This window comes from Necator americanus, chromosome II, assembly GCF_031761385.1.
Source record: "Necator americanus strain Aroian chromosome II, whole genome shotgun sequence".
In the NCBI taxonomy this organism is placed as follows: domain Eukaryota; kingdom Metazoa; phylum Nematoda; class Chromadorea; order Rhabditida; family Ancylostomatidae; genus Necator; species Necator americanus.
Window position 1 is genome coordinate 6,805,305 of NC_087372.1, and position 26,042 is coordinate 6,831,346.

A 26,042-nucleotide genomic window follows, 5' to 3' on the forward strand; every position below is an offset into this window, starting at 1 on the left:
ATGGTAGAATTGGTTATCAACTGGAAGCCCCTCCCACTTTGTGACAAACCGCATGCGATTTCGTGACTTTGAGCATTTCCGTTTTTCTGAAATGTGTCATTATGTGTTATTTCGTGCCGGCATGATCAAATGCCCTTCGTTTCGGCGCATGTGGATATCCACAGGTCCTCTACATGTACAATGTAAAACACAAGCCACGCCTCCTCCATTTTCCTCCGGGATTAGTCATTCCCAGGCTATAAGCTTGAATTTTTCCGTTCGAATTTTTATGGGGATTTTTTTGTGTGTTTGTGATAAATACCTTTCGAATTTTTTACAAGAATCAATTACAACCACAGAAAAGCGTAATTACGCTGTAATGTAGTACGATTATAACTTTCCCACATATTCAAAATTTCTGGTCCAACACTTGTATCCAATTTTTCCCGAGATCACCCAAACAATCTAAATTCCTCTCTTCACTGACCGAATCTTCATAGTTGATGAGCGGAAATACGTGGACTTTGCACCGGGTCAGATATTTCTAATGGATCACGTTTTTTCTCCACCTTCCAGACCAGACCCATTTACAGTAGTATTCGTGAACAAAACAACATTATACGTCATTTATGTGTACGTCTTATTATTCGCATGAGTAGCCAAGCGGCACGGCCGTTCACCGCTGTTTCCGGAGAAAAAGCTGCCACTGGACGTTCATAAATATTTCCTTCCTTGTACTCCCGGGAATTTCCACAAGAATAGGATCTCTTAAAGGCATCACCCCACGAATCTGAGGTGGTGCTGATTTCAGGTGGAGTATTCGTATACGGGATGGGAGACTTTGGAGAGGGGGGTGATTCCGCCCATTTCTTCCTAATTGCCGTAAAAAATGGCCCGGAAGATACGGCTTCAGGCGTTCTGGCGCACTATTTTCTACGAGGAGTTCGACTGGAGCGCGCCAGCCTTGTGCGGCGCCGCATCTTCTGGGCCGTTTTTACGGCAATTAGGAAGAAATGGACGAGATCGCCCCCTCTCCATAGTCTCCCATCCTGTACACGAATACTCCACCTGAAATCTGCACCACCTCAGATTCGTGGGGTGATGCCTTTAAATCTCACGACGATTGAGATATCTTGACGATTGAACGAGGATCGAGATGCAGTTAATGGGTGACGAGTGCGGTTCCCCATAGCAATCCAGAAATGTAGGGTGTTCAGTAGTCTTATGTGACTTCGTCTGTCCAACGATGCAACTTATTACTCGATAGAACGCAGGCAACTATGTCCTCGTCTACCGTCTGCAACTCCCAACTGTATCACTTCTCGCATAAGCAGCAGAAGCTACATCATGCATACAAATGCGTACGTGTTGCGGATTGCGACTGTTTTGTTAGCCGTAATAATTTGTATCGTAGGTATTAATTATGCGGGAGAAGCAGCTTTTGCTGCTTTTTTGAGCCATATTGTTCGGAACAGTAGGAACATCTGAAGGAATTGTCCTCCTTTCATCGCGTAATAAGTTGCATCGTAGGAAGATGGGATCACACACGGCTGTTGTAGATGTGTTCTCCTGGATTGTTAGGGAAATTGAACGTGATCACGCTCACGCTCGAGAAATAAATCCGACTGCCATCTAATAATGGAGGAATACCAAAATCGGTAGGTGTGGATTTAAGAATCGCGGACGCATTGCGCATTGCTCGTAATCTACCGCGTAATATGTTGCATCGTTGGTCAGAAAGTATTGCAAGAGGCTGATTCACATGTTTTCTTATAAACCATACTACAGCATAATTGAGGATGATCAAGCTCATATTCGTGGACTACACCCCCATTCCTCTTTCTTCGCGTAGGAATCCCAATTTCCTGCGCCACCTTTGAGAACTGTAGCTGTTGACTGAGTAGGTCGAAAATTCTTGTTCTCGTGTGAATTTGACTATTTTCAGGATCGTCGCCGATCCTCGTAAAGTTTATGGTTTCATCCTCATGTAAGAACTTGGCGAAAAAAAAAATGGAGGTCACAAATCTTCTTTGGGAACTACGAGTTTATTTTTGGGAGCAGCGCTTCTGACTTCCCAGTTTTTCGCTGGGAATTTTTTGCTGTACGCGCGTGCTTGGTTTTTCTTCTTTTATCTGGTTCCATAACATAATTGTCTGGCAATGACGTGGATCAAAACGTCACAGCACGAAACGGTTTTCGTGAGAACTGCTATGCATTTTCTATTAACCTCTAAATACCAACTTTTACATTTTTCTTCATTTCTGACCGACATATCAGCCGTTCTCGAGCAATTCCCAGCTTTTTCCGACCTTAATTTATCTCTCAAGAAATACTGAGATACTTGAATGCATGCGTTTCTAATGATCGATACGGTAACTGCTCGAATCATACGGTAGCTTAAGTTTTCGGCTCTAACCATGTACTAATGCTTCTTTGCCGACGGTTCTCGTTTGCTTAATGTCCAATTTCGTAGAGAAACAACATTGGGACTTGCAGTTTTCCTGAATCCTTGCCCAGCACTCAAAGTCTCCAATTTCTAAGCGTTTTCTTTCTCTTTCGATAGGGTCTAATTTCTTTTTCTCGGGAGGCTCTAAATGGAGTAAGCTGGCTATGCCCGAATTGTCTCCGTCTCCGTCACTCCCGTTTCCTTTTCTTAATGTTCTGGAATTTTCCTTCAGCAATTTAGGCCGATTCCCCGAAGAAAACGCCCTGTAACTTTGATTTCTGCATAACTTTTCCTCATAACTATTAAAATAATCCTTTTTATTCTTTTTTCTGGAACCCTGGTGGTGGTTGTGCGGTTCTGCTCTATGGATCGCATGGAAATTTAGAAAACCTCAATTTTTCTGTGGTGAAGACTCATTTTCCCTTTCCAGGAATTGTTTTCTGGAAAGGGAAAATGAGTCTAATAGAATCAATTTGTCTGAGAAAATTTCCATGGTAAATTTGGCAGATTTGTTTTTTTTTTATTTTCAACTTAATGTCTTGAATAATTTTTCTAATTTCTTAAGGTATTTAATTTGAAATATTCAAATATTTAAGAACATTGGAGTATCTCGTTTTTCCAATCGAGGACATTTTTTCTCTACGATATTTACTGTTAGCAGCAGAATAAAAATCGACAAGGTGTTACGAAATCTGAAAGACTTTCCAAATGCTTTTCTGCTGCGGAACTACCGATAAAATGCTCGTGTTCAGTGAAATCGCTTCTTCTACTTTTTTTTTGGTGAAAAGACAATTTGTTTCGGACAGCAGTAGATCCGGGGCCAAGACACGCGGGGACACGCCCATTTCCTGGCTTAATGCTGTCTTGAGAACGACAGTGTGACGAACTGAATTGTTTTGTTCCAATCCTTATTTATTTGAATACATACGGAGTCACAGCGCTGTTTCTCGTTCAACAATTTCCAGCACCATCCAGAGAACCAGTCCAAAAATACCACGAGACCCGTCAACCGTTCGTGTGCGTGTTTTTTTCTACTGGTCCACAGTGAATTACCGTACACCATGGACATCCGACAGATCTTTGAAATCCTCAGTGTTCTCTAAATCATCCGTCTCCTATGTAGAAGTCATTTATTCGCTCGCTTCTAGACACTAACTTGAAATTTCTCGAAAATTTACGTATTTTTTCTTAGCGACGCAGCTTTTTTGCACTTTTCTCTTCGCCCGCTTAGTCCTTCAATTTTTACAGTTTTTCGATAATCCACCCAAAGGGAATTTTCCACCGTCTCCATAACCGATCTGGATGTAACCCAACCAAAGTCTACTGATCCCCTACTTTACCTTTGTTTCGTACTTACTAATTCCACCGTTACTCTGGTTTGTTTTCTCCTCAGGACCCGCTACAATTCGTCACATCATCCCGTTTGAATAAGGCTTGTTATCGGTTTGTACAGAGTGACTAACTGCTTCTCACTACGAATTTTCAATCGATTTTTCCCTCGTATTCTCTCGGATTTGTATTGTTATTTCGATCGTTGAATAAGGAATTGTTTCTTAGTTATGGAAACGACACCAGCGAATATTCGCCGATTGAAATTCGATCGAGCGTTTACTGTACAGGACGATTTGCCATCATGTTCGAAGAGGACAGGTGATACCTCATGAACGAGGGATTTATGAGCCTTTTCTTTTCCCGTTGAGCGCTCGTATCCACGAAAAATTCAGGAAACTCGTTCAGAGTTTTACTGTTTTCTGTTCAAAAATGGAAAGACAGCATTTTCAACTTAAATATAATTCACTATAATATAATTTGTCAAATATAATTTAATTCGAAAGAAAAAACCGTAGATTCGAGCTCTACATTTCTTCCTGGTTTTTTTTTGCACAACTATGAACTATTATAAATAAATTTTATTTTAATGGTTTTGCTCTGTACGTTTACCATAAATGCTATCAGCAATAGATGTACTTGTAGAACACTCGCGAGTTTCGTTAGTTCTTCGCCAGCGAGAACTAGTCCTCGCCGTAAGGTTTAACTCACTAAAAATTGTTCTTCACGTTTCATGCTAGTGGAATTTTTTGAAAAAGTGAAAGCGGGTAACAGAATGTTCCTGCAAAAAAAACCTGCGTGAGAAAAAATTTCCTGACCTTAGCAAGTCACCTCAGGATTTGAGAAAAAAGCCGGGTTGCCCATTGTGAGGGACGGATTGCAGGACTTACCTTATCTGTTCTTTATTAATTTAGAAAACTTTATTAATCTAGAACGGCAAGAAACTTTTTAGCGTTGATACCACTTGTTTACATGTAATTTTTCAACATTTTTACCACCACATATTTTTTTACCACTCACCTTCGATTATCGCAAAAGTTTTCACTGGCGAGGACCAGTTCTCGCCTTTCGAGTTATTCCCTTTCGGCTAGAAACAAGTTTAAAAACATTCATAATCTCTGACAATATAATTGTTTCCCTTCTATTGGCATTTTCCCCCGTCAGAAACAGTGTGGAATTGGGAACAAAACATTTTCCAGGTCTCGACTCTTGTATACTTGTTATATAAAAAATACATATTCAGCATTTGGGTTGTTTTCTAATATTAGAGACTTAACATTAGGCTTTAATATTTCTAATAAGGATCAGTTCTCGCCTAAACTCTTGGCAGATCTGATATTAAACCCGTATTTTTTTCTAACTCACTCCAATGCTAAATTGGTCTGGAAGCGCAAACATCGCATATTCCGATATGGGAACCGAATTCCTGGAATAAACTTCGGTCGACGGTTGGACCAGACTCTTTGCAGCATTTTTTTTTGTCGTCGCCGGAGTGCAACGATGGCGACAGCGGCACGACCGGCGCAACCGGATGTGCCGCATTTCCGTTGCCGACAAATTCAGTGGATTGAGTGGAAATTCGGAACGAAAACTCGTAGGAACGAATCTGAATGTAATTGATCGAGTTAGCAATCATGATCGACGAATATGAGTTTCAAGAGTGTATTCGAAATATTCGAATATTCGAATAATATTATATTTCTAGAAAAAAAACTTTTTTATGTGAGAGGTGTACGTATCCAGAGTTATTGGAAAGCGAAGGATCTCTTGCCCTCCTCATAATTTTCTGCGGACCACTGCTTTTATCGATTTGGCCGTGGTCCACTACCAAAAAGCACAAACTATTTTTCTTCTAAAATTTTCAAATTTGTAAAAATTAGTAGGTTGGGTTGACTAGCAAGAAAAAAAGCGATTCAAGCCATTTTTTTATTTTTTATATTATAACTATAAAGTCAACGCCAACAGTTTTTATTGACAGAATTAGTCGATCAAATGAAAATCTAAATAATCAATTAATTTTGGAGATTGACCTATTTCAGAAGGTGTTCACGGTACAAGCGCAGCACATTTTTCAATCGAACCGAGAGAAATTCTCTCAGGAAATCAATTTTTTTGTCAGAACGGATGAATTTTAACGATAAAAGAAAACTCCTTTAATCAGCTATCATATATGATCCTTAAGAGGGAGAGAGAGAAAATCTTGGATATTTTCTTGTAGATTCGTATCCTGGAAAATTCGACGACTAAACGAAAAAAAAATGTCTTTCCAATCTTTTTTCTATTTTCCTGAAAAACGTTTTTTTTTTTTGGAACTTAAGTAGAATACCGTCAAATGAAAATTCTACTTGTTTATTTCTTTTCTTATCCATCTGATGAAATTTCTCCCGGTTAAAATTGATCTATTGATTGAATTTTGCGCTAATTTTCAGGTCAAAATGGAAGTTTACGAAAACCGAATCGATTGACGGGAAGATCACGTTCGCAGCGACGAGGTACGTTTATGTTCTTATTCATTCACTTTATTTTAATTTGATTTGATGATCTGTAGGAGATGTTCGGCGGCTATTAGCGACAGTAGGATTTCCAAATAATTTTTGAACCGTATCAAGCTTTGTAATAGGGGCTCGTTGAAATGGGCCGGCTCTCTTCATACGAACTTATATTCACAGCGCTCATATTTCAACATATCGGTCCGTGAGATAAGATGAAAACCGCATTTTTCGGCGACCGAACATATCCGATTACCTGGTCGTGGCGGTCGAGTCCAAGGAGAACTTCCGGGCCTCTTGAAATACTGCAAAGAAGGGAGATTTCACACTTCATTGAGCAATATGTCTAAAATTGGTAACGACGTGGTGTTACGGGTGGGAAAATTCCTCTGGAATGAATATTATGTCCGTTTATTCGCTCACCACCAGGATCTTGTGGAATCTGGCACTCGTTATGCCGAATTTTTGCACTTTCATAGAGATTTCGTGCCATTTTCTCTTAGCGTCCTGGATTTGTGCTTTAGTTCATGTTTTCCTGAGTTATCCTAAATAATTTTTTTTTCTGGGAATTTTCTTTCAGGTCTCAATGTGCAAAGTGAACGTTAAACTTTGAGAGGACGAGTTTTATAATTTTAAATAAGATGATAATAGGATTTAAATAAGAATACAAAAAGAGTTTAAATAAAACAAAAACTTGTGGTTTCTTTTTACTTTTTATCCTCCCGTAGCCGTGGTTTTTGACAATTTTCTGCGTGTCAGATCTGTTTCAAATTTATTCAGAGCACACAGAAAAATCTGCTATGGCTAATTTTATTCCGAGTTTGGAAAGTTAGTTCCATTTCTCCGTGTACATCTTTTTTTTTACATATGACATTTGAGATCATTTCTCCATATTTAATATTTGTATATACAAAAACTCTTCGTTGACTCAGTATTTTTTAAAAATTATTTTCTAGAGATTTATATGAACTCTATGAAGAACTGGGATGTTTTATTCACTGCAAACCTTACATTTAAAGTATATTATATGCAGGATGGTCCACAACGCAAACGCAACGCACGACGTGACGCAAAAAAAAATAAATACAGCTATGTAATAATCAATCTAAATTGTAGATATTTTGTATTAGAAAATCCTACATAATATCTTACACATCAAATTCAAAATGACCCCTTTGGCATCAATATAAGCACCCAATCTATTCCGGAAATCACTGAGGATGCTAGCAATCATTTCTGGTAAGATTTGACATTTTCAGTCTCTTTGAAACGCTTTATAAGGCGATCTACTTGCTTCCGATGCAGTGTGACCGTATTTGAAAATTCCGAGACTAACAACCGAACAACGCGAAAAAAAAACCAAAATTTGATCAGGACTGTGCAGAATAGGTTAAAAAAATAAAAAAAAACTAATAACACCACAGCAAATCACAGAAAAGCGAAAAAAAAAGATGCCCACAAATGGATTTTCCGTAGCTCGTCACACTCCATATGGATCACCCTGTATATATTTTCTTAAAGTTTCTAAAATTACTTAAGCTGTAAAGAATCTGAATAAATTTATGGGTAGACGGTTCATACCGTCTACGGAAATTTCTATCTCTGTATATAAAAAATTCTACGATTTTTTATTACATGAAATGACGGTGAGGAAAAAGTGTGGATTTTCCTATTTCTTCCAATCAACGCAACTATCGTCCTTAAAATACAGATTTTTATCTGATTTTCATCTAATCCTAACGATGGAGCGGTCCCTAAGGAATAAAAATTTGAAAAATATCGATGAAATGCGAACTCACCGTAGAATCATATTTTTGTCCATAAGAAACGAAATTTTATGAACAGGGAATTTTATGGACAGGGGAAACTTTAGCAGCAAGATGGCAAAAGGTCTTGGGTAACGATTAAAATTACATAATCGACTAAAAATTAAATTAATTTAACTAAATTCGTTTTTTTCTCGTTACCACTGAAATAATTGATTACCCATGGGTACCCCCTAATATATTTGGTAAATTTAATTGCTACGATTGGAATATGTCTATGTTCGTCGTACTGTAAATGAGAAAACCAGTAATTTATGCAGAAATTTGCATCCTTCTGATTTTTCAAGGATTTTCTTACCGCTAATGTTTTTTTGCATCAATTAGGTTCGCTTGACTGAAAATATTTATGGAATTTGTTCTTTCTCTCCTGGGAATTTCCTGGCACTTAGTGCAACTTGAGGAATGTCCACATACTGCTTTTTTCGCCGGAAACATCTTTGATTCAAGCCGATGCAGAGAAGATGCAGCAGAGCTCATTAGTCCGAGTCGAAATGTCCGGTCGGAAGTGAAGAAGTCTTAGATGTGATCGTTGAAGTCCGATTTTTTGGACTCGGATGACTAACGCGAAGTTTTCGAATGTTTTCTCGGAGATTTCGGTCTGGAAATGTCTGGAAATCGAAATTGTGATGCGCAACTTTTGGGATACGTGAAAATGTTGGCTATTTTCTGTTTTTTTTTGCGAATCTTCAGTGTAGAACTAAAGAATTTTTTTTAATTGAATTCTACTTAAATGTAGAGAAAAACATCGTTAAATTCAGAAAAGAGCATTTTTCTATGCTTCAGCCCATTCTGCTGCACCTCATTTACCATTGTTCCGCTGTTTTGAAGAGAAAAAGCGTGAAATACTCGTTAGATTCGATCAATCTGAAAAAAAAAACTACCAGTATGAAGGTGCTCGGCAGAATTTTGCGATATTTCCGTTCTATATTCCTTTGAAACATGGATTAACCTCGATCAGTCTTCTTCTTTTCTCTAGAAATTATCCGAAAAAAAAAAGAAAAGAAAAAAGGAATAAGACCCGTCCTCTTCTGCAAATTTTCCCTAGTTTTTCTATTCAAATTTAGTGTTTCTTGGCTCTGTGAAAAACGTCTGAATTCGTTTTTAGATGAGTTCATTCGAATAAAATTTGATTTTATTCGGTTTTTTTTGACGATGCATGGCTCCAAAATGTGAACGGCAATGGGTTTAATTTCAAGAGAAAATTGAACACTAAATTCTTAAAAATTCCAACAAAAAGATGAGAAAACATCGCAATTTGCCGGAAGCAACCCCATAAAATACGTATTGAACTAGAATCCCGATTCCAGTTGATTTACTGCTTTCCAGCGTCTATTTTACCCTGAAATCGCTTCTTTTTTTTTCAATATATGCAGAACATCAAAATTAAGAAGCATGCGTAAATATGGTGAGCTCCGCAACACCCCTTTTATCCGCTATGGAAGTGACCGCACGAATTTTCTCTCAGTTTGGACCATACCATTCCCATTTGGATACTGTAGATCCCCCTGAAAATATTTCGCTTCAAAACTCTTACTTTAAAGGCATCACCCAAGAATCAGGGGTGGTGCGGGTTCCTGGTGGGTTATGCCTTTACGGGGTCGAAGATGAAGGGGAGGAGCGTGATTCCGTCTATTTCTTCCTAATAGCCGTAAAAACAGCCTGGAAGATGCGGTTTCGAGCGTTTTGGGGCGGTATTTTCCACAGCGAGTTCGATTGGAGCGCGCCAGCTTTCTGCACTCGCCGCTCCCCATAATCTACGACCCTGTACAGGCATAACCCACCTAAAACCCGTACCACCCCAGGATTCGTGGGGGGGGGGTGGTGATGCCTTTAAACGCTCTTAGGAGCGTTTATGTTATTATATTATCTTTTTATTATGAGATTTATTCATTTCCATTGGAAACCCAGATTAAATCCACAAAGTCCTCTATAAAATCCTTAGAATTTACTTCCTGGAAAGAATTCAACGAGAAAAAAAGTTGCACCAATAGAATAATTCAATAACTCAATGCAATGTTGTCTGTAATAGAATTTGTGGCGAATTTCTTCGACGAGAAAATTAACATAAGATAATTTTCTTTCTCGTCGAGGATAGTCTGAACAAGATGCAAGTTCCCGTTGCCCCCCCCCCCCCTACCCTCTCCCTCCCCCCTTCCCTCCTATTCGTTGGTATCTATTGGAAATATGCAGCGTTAAATTGCAGGACTTTTTTCTTTGGTTCCCGCTCCATCTCTTTGCTTCCTCATTTCACCGCTCAATTTTTCTTTGCAGAAATGAAATGCACTTATACCTAATTTGTCTAATCGAATAGTGAAAAGGGCCTCTAATAATCAATAAGTGGACTTTTTTTCCAAGAAATTTTTTGGAAAATTTTCTTAGGAAAAGAATTCCTGTTTCATGATGTATTGAAAAAAATCCGTAAACGAGCTGTGACTGATTTGCATGTTTGTGCTGCCGACGTTGGGTGGAGGACGTAGCGCTGCTTCCAGTGGTGGCTTTACTGATCCTCTTCATAGTTTTTTTTTTCCGAATTTTCTTTATTTTCTTTCGCTGGGATTCTTTTTATCGGATTTTTTTTCGTTTATTCATTTCGTGACTGATTTTTCTTTGTATAGTAGTGTTCGTTGCATAACGTAGTGATCGAATTACGAATGGTCGTCTGTAACGGATAGATTTTCGAATATTTCGAATATTCGACGGTACCAATTCGTATGTAGTGTGTTGATAATGTCGTAATAACACTCATCGGTACGCTTTTTTTAAATTACTGTATCTTGTGTATAATTTTAAAATTAGATTAAATTAAAGGTCAATTAACGAATTAAATATTTCTCAAACGCTTGATACAATAAGTAAATTTGGATACTCGAGGATTATTTATGTTTTTTTTTTCGAAAATTCATTGGTATTCGGAGGGGTTTCATGAATAAGAAATTACAAATTAGAAATTTTGTGAATCTGGTGCTAGAAAATAGAATTCCAGGAAAGAAAAAAAAAGATAAGGACCATAATTTTTATTAGCGTGTTCAGAAAGTTATGTTTGTTTAGATACGACAAATTCAAGCGGACACATTTCAGCTCAAACTAAATTTTAATTAGTCGAAGTAAGAACCATAACAATCAGAAGATTTTTACCAACGAGATAAAATCTTATTTGTACCAATAGCACAAAAATCAGGAGATCTAGAAGCGAAAAATTCACTGAAAGTCGTCTTGATGTCACCTTCGTTCTCGAAGCATTCGCCCCTTCAGAAGTTGTACAGGCCCTTGAAAAAATGCTAGTCCGTGGGTGGGGGAAGGTCCGGCGAAGACGGTGGGTGTGGAGGAGTCTCGTAGCCCAGATGGTTCAGTTTCTGCAGGTTTGATTGTGCAACGTGTGGGCGAGCTTTGTCGTATAAAACTCCTGGCAGTATTTCTCTGCGGTGGTGATTTCGCCGGGAATTACAGAAAGCTGTGGTGAATCAGGATATTTTCCAGTCCTCCCAAGGATTATATTGCTTCCTCGGCAGCTTCAGCTCTTAGCGTCTTCTTGCTGAATATCCTTACCTTATTATTCTATTCATTTTTTTCCGTTCGCTTTGTATCCGCACAATTAATGTCACCACAGGAGTCTTTGTGCAAGTAAAATACGGTAGTTTTATTACATGCTTATTTTAAGAAACATTTGTTCATGCATAGTTAAACTCCGGGCTGTCACTGCCAATTTTTTCTAATATTTCAAACGAGCGGACTGTCCCCAGTCATCTTACCTTTTTTTCGCGTCCATAACTTCACTTTTTCTGCGCTACCGTACCCCCCTAGGCTACTGCTAGTCTTTGGCCTCATCAATGAGCCTACTAAATGTGTTTGAGCAACTTCACATGATCGATACTTATATTTTATATGGTCCTACTTGGAATGTACTTTTCAGAGCAGTATATCTATATCGGGCTACTGTAGCGTACTGTACAGTATAACTAGATTTTATTATTTCTCAAAGAAAAACCATTTCGATTAAATTTTATAAAACTGCTTTTCGATTCGGCTGCATGAATAAATTGAAGATTAAAGATCAAACCTTCAATAGGGCGAAGAATTTCTGCAGAAGTGCCTGGGAAAATGGAATTAAACGAAGGTTGACACACCTGCTCCTGAATTACCTCTGATTTCCATTTTTCCGTGCATATCACGCTGTGAAATTGCTCTTTGAGTTACCCATTAACGTGGTGATTTCCTTTTTTTTCTCTGTTCATAGTAGTTGGAGCAGGTATATGCAATGGAGCGCATTTGGTCGCTTCCCTCCTGTTCCCCTCTTATAATTTGTTTCCGAGCTTTTACGAAGATTTCCTTCGAAGAAAAGAGAAAAGTTTTTGATAATGGAAAGGGAAAAGGCAATTAGTGAAGTCTCCTTCAGTCCATAATGTTCAGCTTTGCTATGAATGAATGGTATCCTGCGGTAGTTCCGCTCATTTTTTTTTCGCAAAGAACATACCGAGAGGAAATTTCTCAGACTATTTCAATTTTATTTTGTTACAACAAAGCAGATGTGTTTTCTTACGATGACAAGATAAATTGGAAATGAGGGTGCCGAGGTACATAGACAACGTTTTCATAAACAATCTCTGTCTGCAATTGCAGAAAGAAGCCTTTTACGGCATTAGAACTCTAGAATTCCTGGAATTATTAGGGCATCAGAACTCTAGAATCCCTCTAGAATTTTCTAAAATATGAATGGAATTTTGTTTTTGGTTTCAGTGTAACTTTTGCAAGATTATGTGAATTATTCGATGGAGTTTTGGCGTTATTTTCAATGAAGTGACGGAAAATTTTACACTACGATCGGAAGAAAATTCATCAATAATGTCCAATAAAAGCGTGTTTCTGGGATCATTTCAATATTTTTCCCGTTATCTTTCGGTAAATTCCTTTTTTTTCTCTACATATCTTTAGACCCTGTAGCCCTCCACTTTTTTCTGCTTCTTCTAAATATCTTGTCCTAGTTTTGCCTCAGAGGTGAATCCCCCCTCGCCCTCGGCTTATTCGAGCAAAGAATGTTGGTGGTAGGCCGAGTTGACTCGTTAATGAGTAACTTCTTAATAAGTTCGCTGAACGCACATGACATCTTCCAATTAGCGTTGATGCATGTGGAAATTACGATGAACTCGTCGTCGTCGAATGACATCATACGACGACGACGAGTAACGAGAAGAAATTATGCACGAAAAGAAATGAGAAATTCTTCGTGAAATCCATAAAAGGAGTTACGAGTTCTTCGTTTTTTTTTTTCAGCTTCGCTGCAATTTCTGGATATAAAACAAGAACTCTTATGTTTTTATGTTTTCTAGCTGTCCAAAATGAGGTTTTGATGAAGTTTTATTAGCTGCCCTGACTTTCTCATTTTTTTCACTTCATCTTTACCAAAGCCCAGTTTCAGGCCAGGACGTAGAGATTATTTCCTAAGTTTGTTTTCTTGCGACGCACCCATCAAATCAATTGGAAGTGGATCCGAGAAAAAAATCCAATTTATTCTTTATTTAAAATCTAATTTACTTTTTTATTTATTTCAAAAGGTCTGCTCACAACACATCTGCACAATCCAGAAATCTACATTTTGAATGGTTTTAGTTTTCGTTTTCTTTTCCAGAAATAGTAGGGTCAAGAGGCCCAAAGCGTTGCATAATTTACAGCGAAGCGGCTGCCTTGTCGGTCCATGATGGGCCCCTTACTCATTTCTGCGGTGCGATTGCAGAACGTGAGGGTCCCACCTCGACATTACGACATTTAGCTCCACCCTGCAGCCACACCAAGCTCCCAATCATTTGACGCCACCATATTGCATGCCGCATGCAAATGTTGCGTTTCCCGAGAATTTCGTCGTTTTTTCATCCGCGTAACCTTTCCAGTGTTTCTTCCAGAAATGAAAACACATTAAAACACTGAACCATGTCTTCATTCTTCTTCAAAGAATATAAATAGACCTCAGAAAAATCTATTTTTTATAAAAATCCGAGAGAAATTTATCGCTGAAACTCCTTTTCTTTGGTCACGCTCTCCCGTTACTCGGATGGAAGGAAAGTTCGTGGATTCACCCAGTCTTCTTTTTTGGCCTAGCAAAGTACGTAATAATGCGTATGCTGCTATGTGCTTTGCACAGTACTGTATTGGTTGTATGGATTCGGTTATTTTTCTAAAATTTTCTCCAAGAAGATATTAGCCCGGGGAAATGGCAAAAACTATTTCTCAGCCGTAATAATTGCCATAGTGCAGAATTCCGCACAGGATTCTTAAGGAATCGACACAGAGCCACCGTATTATGGTATTTTTCATCATTCAAGGCACGATCAGAACTCTATATTGGGTAAAATGATTTGAAATTTCGAATAATAGTAATGAAGAACTAAAAATAAAATGAAAATAATAGAAAAAATAGATAAATAAATAAAAATAAATAAATAGAATAATAAATAAATAAATAAATAATAATAGATAAATAGAAATAAGGAATAAAAAATAGTATTAACTTGTGGATTAACTATAGTGAGTAATATAATTGAAACAAAGAAAGAAACGAATAAGATAATAGAATATAATTATAGAAAGTATAATATAATCATAAATAATGTAATATAAAAGTACGATATAATAATATAGTAGGTGAAATTAATATGACATTATAAAATCAGAATAGGAAGGAACAGTCCTCGTCCAGCGAAAAATGTCGTTTTCTAAAAAAAAGCGTTTTTGTTTGGTGTTCGTGTCTTTTACATTCTCTATTGCTTTTTTTGAGATTTTTTCGGCCGTTTTTTCTTGGAGGTGTTTTTTTTCTCGTTACTCACACAATTTCTTAGCGAAGAATTTTCCGTAAATCATCAAAGCGACGATAATAAATAAATAAAATAATAACATCTGTGAGTTTTCCGTGGGGAACGTGGATTCCGTCGGGTTGACAGCGACAGCGTTCATGGACGAAATGGAAGCTCAGAGCAACTTTGTTGTTTATGCTCGTGCTTCATTAGCGACCGTCGCCGAAGCGCGAAGAAGAACTCGATAAACGCTTCGACATTGTCTTCACCGAGCCTCTTTCTATGACTGGATGAATTTTTCCCCTGTTTGAGAGAAATGGTCCCTTTTTTCGAATTGAATTATTCACTCCTTCACAATTTCTGGAAGTTATTACTTCTCATGAAAACGATAGCAAAGAGAATTTCTGTTCTTAAGACTTTTCTGACTCGAAAAACATCCTCTATTGAGGAATCGATGGTACATAAGATCATCTCCACTACTTATTTTCATTTCATATGAAAATATCCGGCCAATCGTTTGGGTACTGTCATAACATCGTTAACAGCTGATTATCGTCTGTTGATATGGTTTCTGAACCTCAATTCGTCGCATAAAAATGAAAAATTTCCGCCGGATCGCTATCAACTCGTTTATTATCACCGTACGAAGCGAAATCTTCAATTCATTTACTACAAATAGCAGGTCAATAATGAGCAATCCAGTACCGTATCCGGGATCCTTTACGGTTTCGACGAAATCCAGTTTGCTGAATGATGTATGATCTCAAATTATTTTCTTCCAGCTAATTTTGATCCTCACTCGTTTCTTTCATATCCGGATCTTTTCCGAAATTTATTTTATTTTTTGTTTGTAAGAATGAGAAATTGACACAGAATAAAATTTTTATTCTTTTTAATCCGAGTTTTCTTCTAGGATTTTGCAACTTTTCGAAAAAATGTTACTAGTTTGAGATTTCAAATTTTCATAGAAATGTCAGAAATGGATTTCTTCTTCTTTTTTTATAATAATAATTGTTATTATTATTCAAGAGAGGAGCAAATAATGTAGTAATGTATATTATTAATCAATAATAGTTTGTATTTATGAAGAAGAACACTAAAAAGTGATTTCATCGCTTCCGCTTCGTTGTGACTAATTTGTGTAATTTCCAGTAATTTCGCATAGTCGTAGAGAATCAGAAAACTAAACGAGCCAGCATTTTTATCCCGGCCAATTCTACTAATTATTTCATCGCATGTCATGTTTCCGATGTTTTTCCGATGTGAATGAAAGCTAGTTTTTGCGGATTTTTGCGTGGATTTCCCGCTAACTTCATATTTGCACGTGTTAGCGGACAATTTGCACATTTTTGCAACAACGCAGCCTAGCAGATCTACGGCTAAAAAAAAAAACGTTTTCAAGCATATGCTGACAAATACTCTATTAGACGTGTTTCGAGCTTAGCAAAACAACGATTTTCGTATGCATTTCTTGGAACAAGGCTGATTACAGGCTTTACGTCGTAAACCATAGCCTAATCCTCTCGATCTGTTTTTCTCCGACACGTTTTTGCATATTTCTTTTTGATGAATCATTTTTTTTCGGCTTTACCGGAATCCTTATAGTTAGAATCATGAAATTTTATTAATGACCATTACTGCCCTGCTAAAATAGTCAGTGAATCACTAAAACTAAAAATTATAGGAGTTCTCTCGGCTTTACTACCTTACGGTTACATTTTCGATGGAATATTTTTTCAAGATGTGTTGTGATACGTTTAAATATGCAATTAGATACATAATTAGTCATAAAATTGCGAAATCACCGCTTTCCGCTACTCAGCCAATCATGTAGGAGTTATGGTTGGGTCCCGGCACGAAAATATCCGTCTTTTTAAATGTTCCCTTAGTTCTGATAGCATTTTAGCGCCTATCAGTGTAATCTTCGAAACACTCAAAATAATTTTCATGCGGAGTGCCGAACACTAGGAAATGTTCAGATCGATATGTTCAATTGGATGCGCAGCTTTTTTTTTCTTAATTTCACAAAATTTAGTTTTTAGACTGCGACCAAATGTGGCGGCACCAATAAAATCCGGTTTTTTTTTCTCATGAACTTGTGTAGTTTCTCGTATTTGACCACCATAATGCGTAAAATACGGTTCCTTCGAGTAACGTTCTTTGAATGATATTCTCCTTAAGGCTACCTGCAATCCGCGACCCACGGCTAACATTGTGACCCAGTGCCAATTGCAGTTTAATCCGCGTTGACCGAATTACGAGCTCGAATTTTCGCGACTTTTTTGGCAGAAAACCACGTTATTCTAAGAACGGCCATAACTAGGAACATTCGTACCTGGATGTCACCAAATTAATCCGGAATTGTTATGCGCATTTCCAACGAGGATTTGTGACGAGGGGAGCGCCGCGTGCGCGAACGTCGCGTGTCGCGCGCGCACACGCTACAAATCCCACTCTAATTATAATGTTAAGCCAAACACGACGCATAATTACACACACACACACACATACATACACACACAGATCCAACGGCATGCATCAAACCGCCCATTTTGTCGCCAAAGGTACGATTTCGTTCCCCGGCTACACACACACACACACAGTATCGTCTACAGTATCGTTTCCGTAACTCAACCCCATACATAGGATGCGTATCGATTTCTTTTCCCGAGATTTCCTAACCGTGCAATCGATGTCCTCTCTTTTTTCCGCTCTTTTTATGGAGAGCTGCTTTTGTTCCATGGAATTCGTTAAAGAACATCGTTTAGAACAAATTTTTTAAATTAAAATAAGGGTGAAAAAAACTAGAAGTAATTAAGTTTTAAGTAATTTAATTACGTTCCTACCATCACTCGAAAATAAGGCAAAAGCTTGACTTTTCGTGAAGATGCTATGCTTCAAATAAACAAAACGAGTAGTAAATATAAACAGATGGAAACAATAAACAATGCCGGGCTGAGTATACAAATACTTGGTAGCGTAGCTGGTAATAAATGGAAAAATTTCTTTTTTTTTCAAATCCATCTATGCTGATAGAACGTAATATCAGATTTTCTAGAAGATTCCAAAAGTGTCTTTAATTGCCTAATTACAGCACTTCATAATTTCACTTAAAAATCTTGATGTCGACAGAATTTTTGAGTTTTATCGATAGAAAATTTAGAGAGATCTCTTCTTCTTCCTACTCACCAAAAAATCATTTCAAAGGAATTAGTGGAAATTTCCCTGCTTCACTGGGAATTTATATCCACTCAAAAACGATGTGCGGATGCTTTCATTTTGTCGTGCGTAGTTTGTTACTTTCCTCCGGATGATCCTATGTACCTATCATCTATCAGCGGAACTCGTCCTGATTGGAATTCTTTCGTGATATCTCGTCCAAACCTGCTGTCTTACAAAATGTTCTTGTCCAAGCTAACATCCGTTGATAGGAATCGATGCCGATGTTTTCCATAAAAATTGTTTTGGGAAATGATAACAAATAGAATTAGGATGCTACGCAGAGGTGGCGAATTTACATTAATTGCTATTGGTTAAAACGTAGATGGAGAGATTGCAAAGCCACGCCCCCTTGCCATGGATCACCGCGATTTTTTCACTGCTAGTATAAACTGTATAAAACTGTCGCAACGAATTTTTCTATTTTATAATGACCATTTAATTTATTCAATGGTTTAATTATTTAACTTAATGGCTATAATTGTTATAGCCCAATTACAATTCCACTATGCTTTCATTTACGTTTACAACCTTTCTTCTTTGTTTTTTGTTTTTCAAAATTTTGTTGCTTCAACGCTCCACATCTTCACAATTCAGTAACGTATGTCTCGTGAAGTTACCGCAAGTTAACTACAGTGCCTGACATCAAGGAAATCCTATTAGTTCCTATTCCAGTGGGGTTGGTTTCGTATGCAATGTATGTAAATTGAGTAATTGGGTCTGTTTGACTTTTAATTCCTAAAAATTCAACCTTACCTTCGCTACTCCAGGGATTCGGGCTGAAAACTTCTCCACTAAGAATTTTTTATACATTGTTGAGTACATCTCTGCTGAGCAATTTTCGAATAATAATTCAATTTCGTTGGTTTTTTTCGGCTTTAATGGCACACATGGATTAACGGATGAAGCGGTAGAAGTCATGATCAATGGTTTATTTTTCGCCACAGACCAATCTATTCTAGTCTGCGCCGGACTAGTATACTCCCTTAAATAGGAATCGCTCTATTTTCGCTAATTTTGCTATAATTTAGAAAATTTTTAAAGTTATTTATTGGTCTCAGTCAACGAGTTTTTTTTCCATTTTAGCTTTAGGAAATACTTTCTATTTCAATAAATTTCAATGATTCTAATATTTTTTCGAAAGAAAATCGTGGAAAAAGCCAAAAGTTCATCATAAATAATAAATTTATTTATTTCCAAGCAAATATTTGTGATGAGAATTTGTGAGGTTTGGAAAATAAGTTTACAGTGAGAATGTTCAGAAAATCTTAATTGAAAAAAAAATTGTTTCAATTTTCAAAAACTTCTTTCAAAACTAAAAAAACAAGAAAAAATAAACTTAAGTCGAGAACTAGGAAACAATAATTTGTGTTTTGTCCTCATTCCATGTCTTTTCATTATTTTTTGCTATAGGTTTCTTTTCCATCTTTAGTCTCCGAAAACTTCTTTCGAAGAACCCGATACCGAGACTTTTTGTTTCCTTCAAACGTAAAGACTAATGGATGAAACCGAGCTGAAACTTTATGCGAACGAAAATGCTGATAGATCTAAAAATTCGTTCGAAATTGTTTTTCACATTTGTTTCGAGCTTTTTTTTGTTGTTAGAACGTAATTGCTATCAAACGATGAAAATTCATCGTCTCCTAGGTAACATCAAATGATTTTGAATGCATCATTTCGACAATTTTCTCCTATCTTCACTGTGTTTCACTCACTGAATTCTTTTGACAGACTCTGGAATTCACCTGGATACCACTTTTCAGAAATCACGTCTACCCTTTCCATACATTCATTAGATAAACAAGTACATGGTGCGGTGCTGAGAAGTTATTTCGGAGCAAATTTGATTGACATCTCTTTTTTCCATGCATAAATACATGTAATTGAACTATAACTTACTGCTATTATCCTAGAAAATTGTGGAATTTGCCCTTTTAAGAAAACTATTCTTATTATTATGCACGTATAAAATCTCATTTTTCCATCTTCGTTAGTGTTTTTTTTTTTCGAAAGCACGAAGCAAAAAAGAGTAAAACTTCGGAAAAGCACATTTTTCACGTATCATTTTACATTTTCGGACGCTGATTACATTCCGAGGCAACGGGATTCTCGTGTTTCTGTGTGCGGTTTTGAAAAAGTACGGAATAAGTTCATGTTTTCGACTTTAATTTTCAATAGTGTTCTCCAGTCACATCTTATGACGATGAGATTTCTATGTCTAGACAAGTTACTGCTCTGTTGGATGGAGTTTAGAGGATTTCTTACGAAAATCCCACTTAGCTATTAATTTATTTTATATCTCAGATTTATCGCATTATCTCTCGAAAAAAGCGTGCTTTTCACGGAAAAATTCCTCTGAGCCGTCATTAGGGTACGATTTTCTCGCCTACGTGAGTTGCTTTTTTGGAACGTCCTTGTTCCAGGATACTATTCTTTTTCTTCATTTTCCTCCTTCTTTTCCTAGTTATTGAAAAATTCTGGTCTCTTTAAACATTATTAAATAACAACTTTAAAAAAGCTTTAGGGATCATTCCAGAAAATTGCCCATGGAATCTTCAAATAATCGTCGAACTAAAATAAATAAATTATTTAACGCTAAAAAACGCCAACCAACGACTGTGAAGAAATCAATGAGAGCGAAAAAATGTATACATGAATGAAAATATGAAATATATGTATGAATCCATGAAATATACATATGTATGCATGGATAAGAACTTTTAAGTCTTTTTAATTTTCTTCTTCCTTTTCTTAATATATAAAGAAAATCTGGTTCTATTGAAGTAGTGTAGGGAATCAGTGGGTGATTCTCAATGTCAGGACTCGGTGAAAACGCTTGGTAAGTTTATTCTTGAGATTTTTTTCCTGGAATTTTTCTTGTAGATCCACCTTCCCAAAAGTGACCATTCACTTACATAAATAGTGCTCAAAATAAATGATAAAAAAGTCCTCAGCTGCAATTCGTCCAGAAAAATCGTTTAGAGAAATCAGAATTTTTTTATGCTTTTTTATATCGTGGAACTTCCGAGAATGTTTTTCTTTCACTCTGTTATCCTGAAATTGTCTCACTCATTTGCTAAAGCGTAGATCAGGGAAGTACGGAATTATTACCGTTACAAATCTTTTTTTTTCCAAAAACAATTATGCAGGATGGGAAATTTGAAAATTAAAGTGCTACGGTAGTCCCGAGTTTTTCGTTCGTTACTACAATTACTTTCTCATATTTCGCTTCTCACATAATTACAAATAATCCAAAAACCAAAAATGTCCTTAGCGGTTTCGCACAGTAAAATTACTTTCCTGCAGAAGAATTTTTATTTTATCATGCAAAGTAACTTCTTAAGCATATTTTATCTTTTTATTTTATGATTTGCAGTCATAGATGAAGCGAAATAAGCGTTCTACGAGAACTGTTCCCTATTCATTCCTAGCTTACGAGTAGCGTTCGGTTCCTTCTTTAAAAACTATTTTTTTTTCGATTTTTTTCTCCTTATGCTTTCTTCACAAACCTGGATGTTGATGAGGATGATTTTGTCGTCGAAATTCGTAGTAATTGGTTGATTTTCCACGCCGTTTGGTCCCAGCCCAACTTTCCAAGGCCCTGCCGTATTCGTTCTCTTCGAATTCCTATCTAATTCTGAATCCTTTGGTCTCAGTTATAGCCCTGGGTCTCTCATGTCTCTCTCGGGTTCAACCACAAGACGAAAATAAGCAATGCCTTCAAGAGCGATAAATTTGTAGTCCAACATTATCGATCCATTAAAATTCAAAATTAAAAGCATCACTCCACGAATCTGGGGTGGTACGGATTTCAGGTGGAGTATTTGTATACGGGATCGTAGAGTATGGAGAGAAGGGTGATTCCGTCCATTTCTTCCTAATTGCCGTAAAAAATGGCCCGGAAGATACGGCTTTGAGCGTCTCGGAGCGCTATTTTTTACGAAGAGTTCGACTGGAGCGCGCCAGCCTTGTGCGGCGCCGCATCTTCCGAGCCGTTTTATACGGCAGTTAGGAAGAAATGGACGGAATCACCCTCCTCTCCATAATCTACTATCCCTTGTAAGTATACTCCACCTCAAATCTGTACCACCTCAGATTCGTGTGGTGACGCCTTTAAAATAGCTGTTGCCTAGATGACATTGGTTGTGAAATGTGGTTCTTGAATTTCTCCTGGAATATTCCAGCTAAATTATGAAAATTTGAATTCTACAATGAATTGAATGAATAAATGGAGCTTGATGATTGATCTTTTCCTTTCCTTTCCCTCTCCTTTCCCTCTCCTTTCCCTCTCCTTTTCCTTTCCTTCCTCGTCTTTGTCGTCTTTCTGTCCTTTCTCAATATGATTCTTCTTTTAAAAAAATCACATAAGAACACGCGCATCTCGCTAATTATTTTAAAATATCATTCCTTAGAGAAAAAAGAACGCAATTTTATGAACTGGAGCTCCTAATATAGAGAAATCGCATTTATTTCTTCGCTTCGTTCTCAGAAGTTCTGCTGAAGAAAATGTTGAAATTTTCTAATTATCATGAGTGTCCCAGGAATGTACGTTCTGTGCAAGCTTAATGGATTCAAGCGAATACATCCTGGTTTTTTTTTCCCTAAACTAAAAGGAATAAGGACATAGCCAACGGGATCTTAAACTCTAGCGAGAGATTTGATGCCGTTTCCTTTCTCTGCCTACTTTCTCTTTGTTTCGGATGTCCTTGATGGCTTCGGTGTCCCATCTTTTCTGGGATCATCACGTCCAGAAGACGTCATTCTCATTTCTTTACCCAGTGCTAGGTCGCAGTATCAGATACGAAAATATCCGAGAATGCAGACTACGCGTATTGATCTGAAGTCAAAAATCTGAAGCTTTTCTTGCTACGATATTGTGCGTTTTTCGTTGTGGGAGCAATTTCTCCAATTCTGCAAACAACTGCACTTTTTCTACAATTCTTGAGAACATTACCCTCTGTTATGTGCATCTGTTATGGCACATGGAAAAATGTCCCGTACTTCTATTGATTCGTTTTTCCATGGCATTTTCCAAATCCATGTGTTTCAAGACACTCTCTGGCACAAAACTACCGAATCCTCCTATTTCAACGTTACAAAGTCTCATCTGATCTATAGCGGGACACGGAAGGAAAATCCCAGGAAAAAATCTAACCTTTGACCGAATTTGAATTAAGCGGCTACTGGCCTCAAAGTGGGATAAAGGAGTGAAAGGGGATTTTATTGTTGATGTTGAGCACTGGAATCTTAAAACGTGTAGAGATTGCATTTCATCTATAGATGTTTAGCGCTGCGATAGAGAAAATCGGGGATCAGTTCTCGCTATTTTCACTTTTTCGTAAAAGAGATGACCTTTCCTTTGTTTTGTTAGACACGTCCCATTTCTGAACTGTTTTATCTTTCTAGTATTTGCTTTTTTTAAATTGAGACGGAGACAAGGTAGTTATAATCCTTTAATCCTGGCTAAAGTCTCGGCAATATCGCCTTCTTCAGATCCTGAAAGAATGTTTTTATTTTGTTGATTGATTGAATTTCCCGTTTCAATTTTTCGTTGGAAAACATGAAAAATTATTAACTGGTCAAAAGTGTTCCGTTGATAATTTATAGAAATGTGATTTAAATATTAATAATGAATAATAAAAATAAACCAAAAACTTCCCTCTATTTCCAAAAAAGTTATAAATTATAAATTCTAAAATAATGTTACAAAAAAGTCACATTCTAAATCATGAGTTAATTTTTAGATTTTTTTTTAAATTTTTACAATCAATCGGTCTTCTTTAATCTTATGATTCTGAAATTAATTTATAATTTGAAACGTGAGTTTTTTTTTTCTTATAGGATTAACGTTGAGATTTTGGTAATAGAGAAAAGTTGCAAGATAAGTTTTTTAGTCCTTAAAAAATTCATAGAATTAGTTTGAGATTATTTTCAATGATAATTTTTCGTTCAATCCCAATCGGAACCCCGAAAAAAATAATAAAGTTGGCGTAATTTTTTTCTGAACTCCGTTCTTTAACCATTCCATTCTTTCGGATATGCAGCAAAGGCGGATGATGTCATTTTTACACTAGTTTTTCGTCCGACCCGTTTTTTTTTTTAATGACTAGAACACATTTTTCATCCACGTCATTTATTCCGCGGAATTTTCACATTTCTTGACTGATTTATTACACAGAGATCACAACGGAGATCATGTGGGAAGGCGTTAAGATGGTTTAAACCCTATTTATATGGGATCAACGAGTTTATAGTCGCGCGATTTTGCGGATCTCCTTAGCATATTTCTGAATATAGTGTGAAACGCTTTCATCTTCTGGATTTATGTTCTGGCTCGACTCGGTAGCTGTGACTCAACCAAATATGCTCCCGTTTTTGAATTCTTGAGCATTTTTATACGGATTTTTTTCCCATTTCTGAATGGATTCCGTTGTGATCTATCGCTGTGTGCATGTTTTCCTACCTGGGCCTAAGTTAATGTTGTTTATAACTTAAGATCCGTAATTAAATGAATAGTTTCCACGCAATCGACGCGTAAAATTATGAGTTACTAGTTGTTTACGTATGTACATAAATATTGTACGCGAGTCCATCCATATACGATGACATCAACTATAAGCTCCGCCCCTACGCGCGGTAGTTTTGTTATGATGTTTCAGTGAGCTCTGCATTAGTATTTTAGGTATTTTGAAAATTAACAGTAATAAACGAGAAATTTTTCGATTTTCACGATTTAAATTCTAGATTTTCTCTATTCCACTCGCTACGGTAGCGGTATTGTTACTTCTTGTTTGTCGACGGAGGGATTTGCTGCTTGGATGATACACATGTGCGAATTCCTTTAAATACGTTTCAGGAAATTGTTTCGGCTAACTTCTTCCTTAAATATATTCTGGGAAAATTATTTGTGCTTAGAATTCTTAGTTAATAGAATTCTCACTGGCTTCTTAAAGCGTTCCTTCACCGTTTCATCTTTTTCTGTGTACTTGTCGGCTCAAGAGGTTTGGATTAGGGCTTAAGAAATTCCATTTATTGAATTGTCCTATAAATAACGTAGTATTTTCATTTTTTATTCATTAAAGTAAAAAAAAAACTATTTCAAAAGTATACCCTCATTTATTTTGTACTATTTTTCCTTCATCTATCTGACGCAATTTCCCTATAACTCGTCCAAAATTTTCCTTCAGAATTTTAATTTCAAGAAAAAAAAATAGCGACATTACTTTTGTGGTATGTCCTAAGATGTTGGTTACTAACTGAGTGTACTGTAATTTCCCTTCAAATTCTCTTTAGCTGCTCTAGAATGAGGTGCTCTTTGATTGATTTGCCAATAAAAATTCGTATCTACACGGAATTATAGTTCTTCTCGTTATTTTGTTTTCATCATTCTCCATTTTTTTGGAAATTTTTTCTCAGCAAACTTTCAGCGTATTTTCTCACAAAATTGAAGTCGTTTTTTTTTTTTAAACAGCCTTCGAAAAAGCATCATATTGTAAAGATGTTCAGAAACTACAACAGGCCGTTGTGCTTTTTTTACAGAGATTATTTTTCAGCGGGTAGCCAGTTTTTTTTTTCTTCAAATAACTTTAACTTAACTTCTAACTTCAACTTTCTTAAAAATAACTTTAAATATAATAAAATTTGCATGTAATAAAGAAATATTATAATAATAACTTTTTAACTGTGATTTCTCGAAATGTAATTTCAACAAATAGCAGAAAATTTATGGTGCTAATAAAAACTAAAATAATAGAAAATAGAATTAGAAAATAAAAATAGAATTAATGCTAATTTAAAAAAAAATAGTAATAAGAATAGGAATAACGTGAATGCAGCAAGGTACATATGACAAAACAGGAGAATGATACGCTTCAAACAAAGTTTTTTTTCCGTCTGTTTATTAATGCCGGAGAACTTTTAAATTTTTTTCTAATCACTAATATTATATTCTCGTTGGAGCATCATATCCCGG

At 36.6% G+C, this 26,042-nt stretch overlaps 1 protein-coding gene across 2 annotated transcripts in view; it reads left to right on the plus strand.

The window, feature by feature from the left end:
- RB195_017028 (uncharacterized protein) overlaps positions 1-26,042 on the plus strand; it is a gene marked incomplete at both ends in the record, with an annotated part of 60,264 nt that overhangs the window by 23,101 nt on the left and 11,121 nt on the right. Inside the window, 2 exons of one of the 2 annotated variants that reach the window (XM_064183833.1) lie at positions 3,983-4,075; positions 6,184-6,246. In XM_064183833.1, coding sequence (XP_064039714.1) covers positions 3,983-4,075; positions 6,184-6,246 — 156 coding nt within the window. The remainder of the gene's footprint in view (positions 1-3,982; positions 4,076-6,183; positions 6,247-26,042) is intronic. The other variant, XM_064183834.1, reaches the window with a different exon arrangement.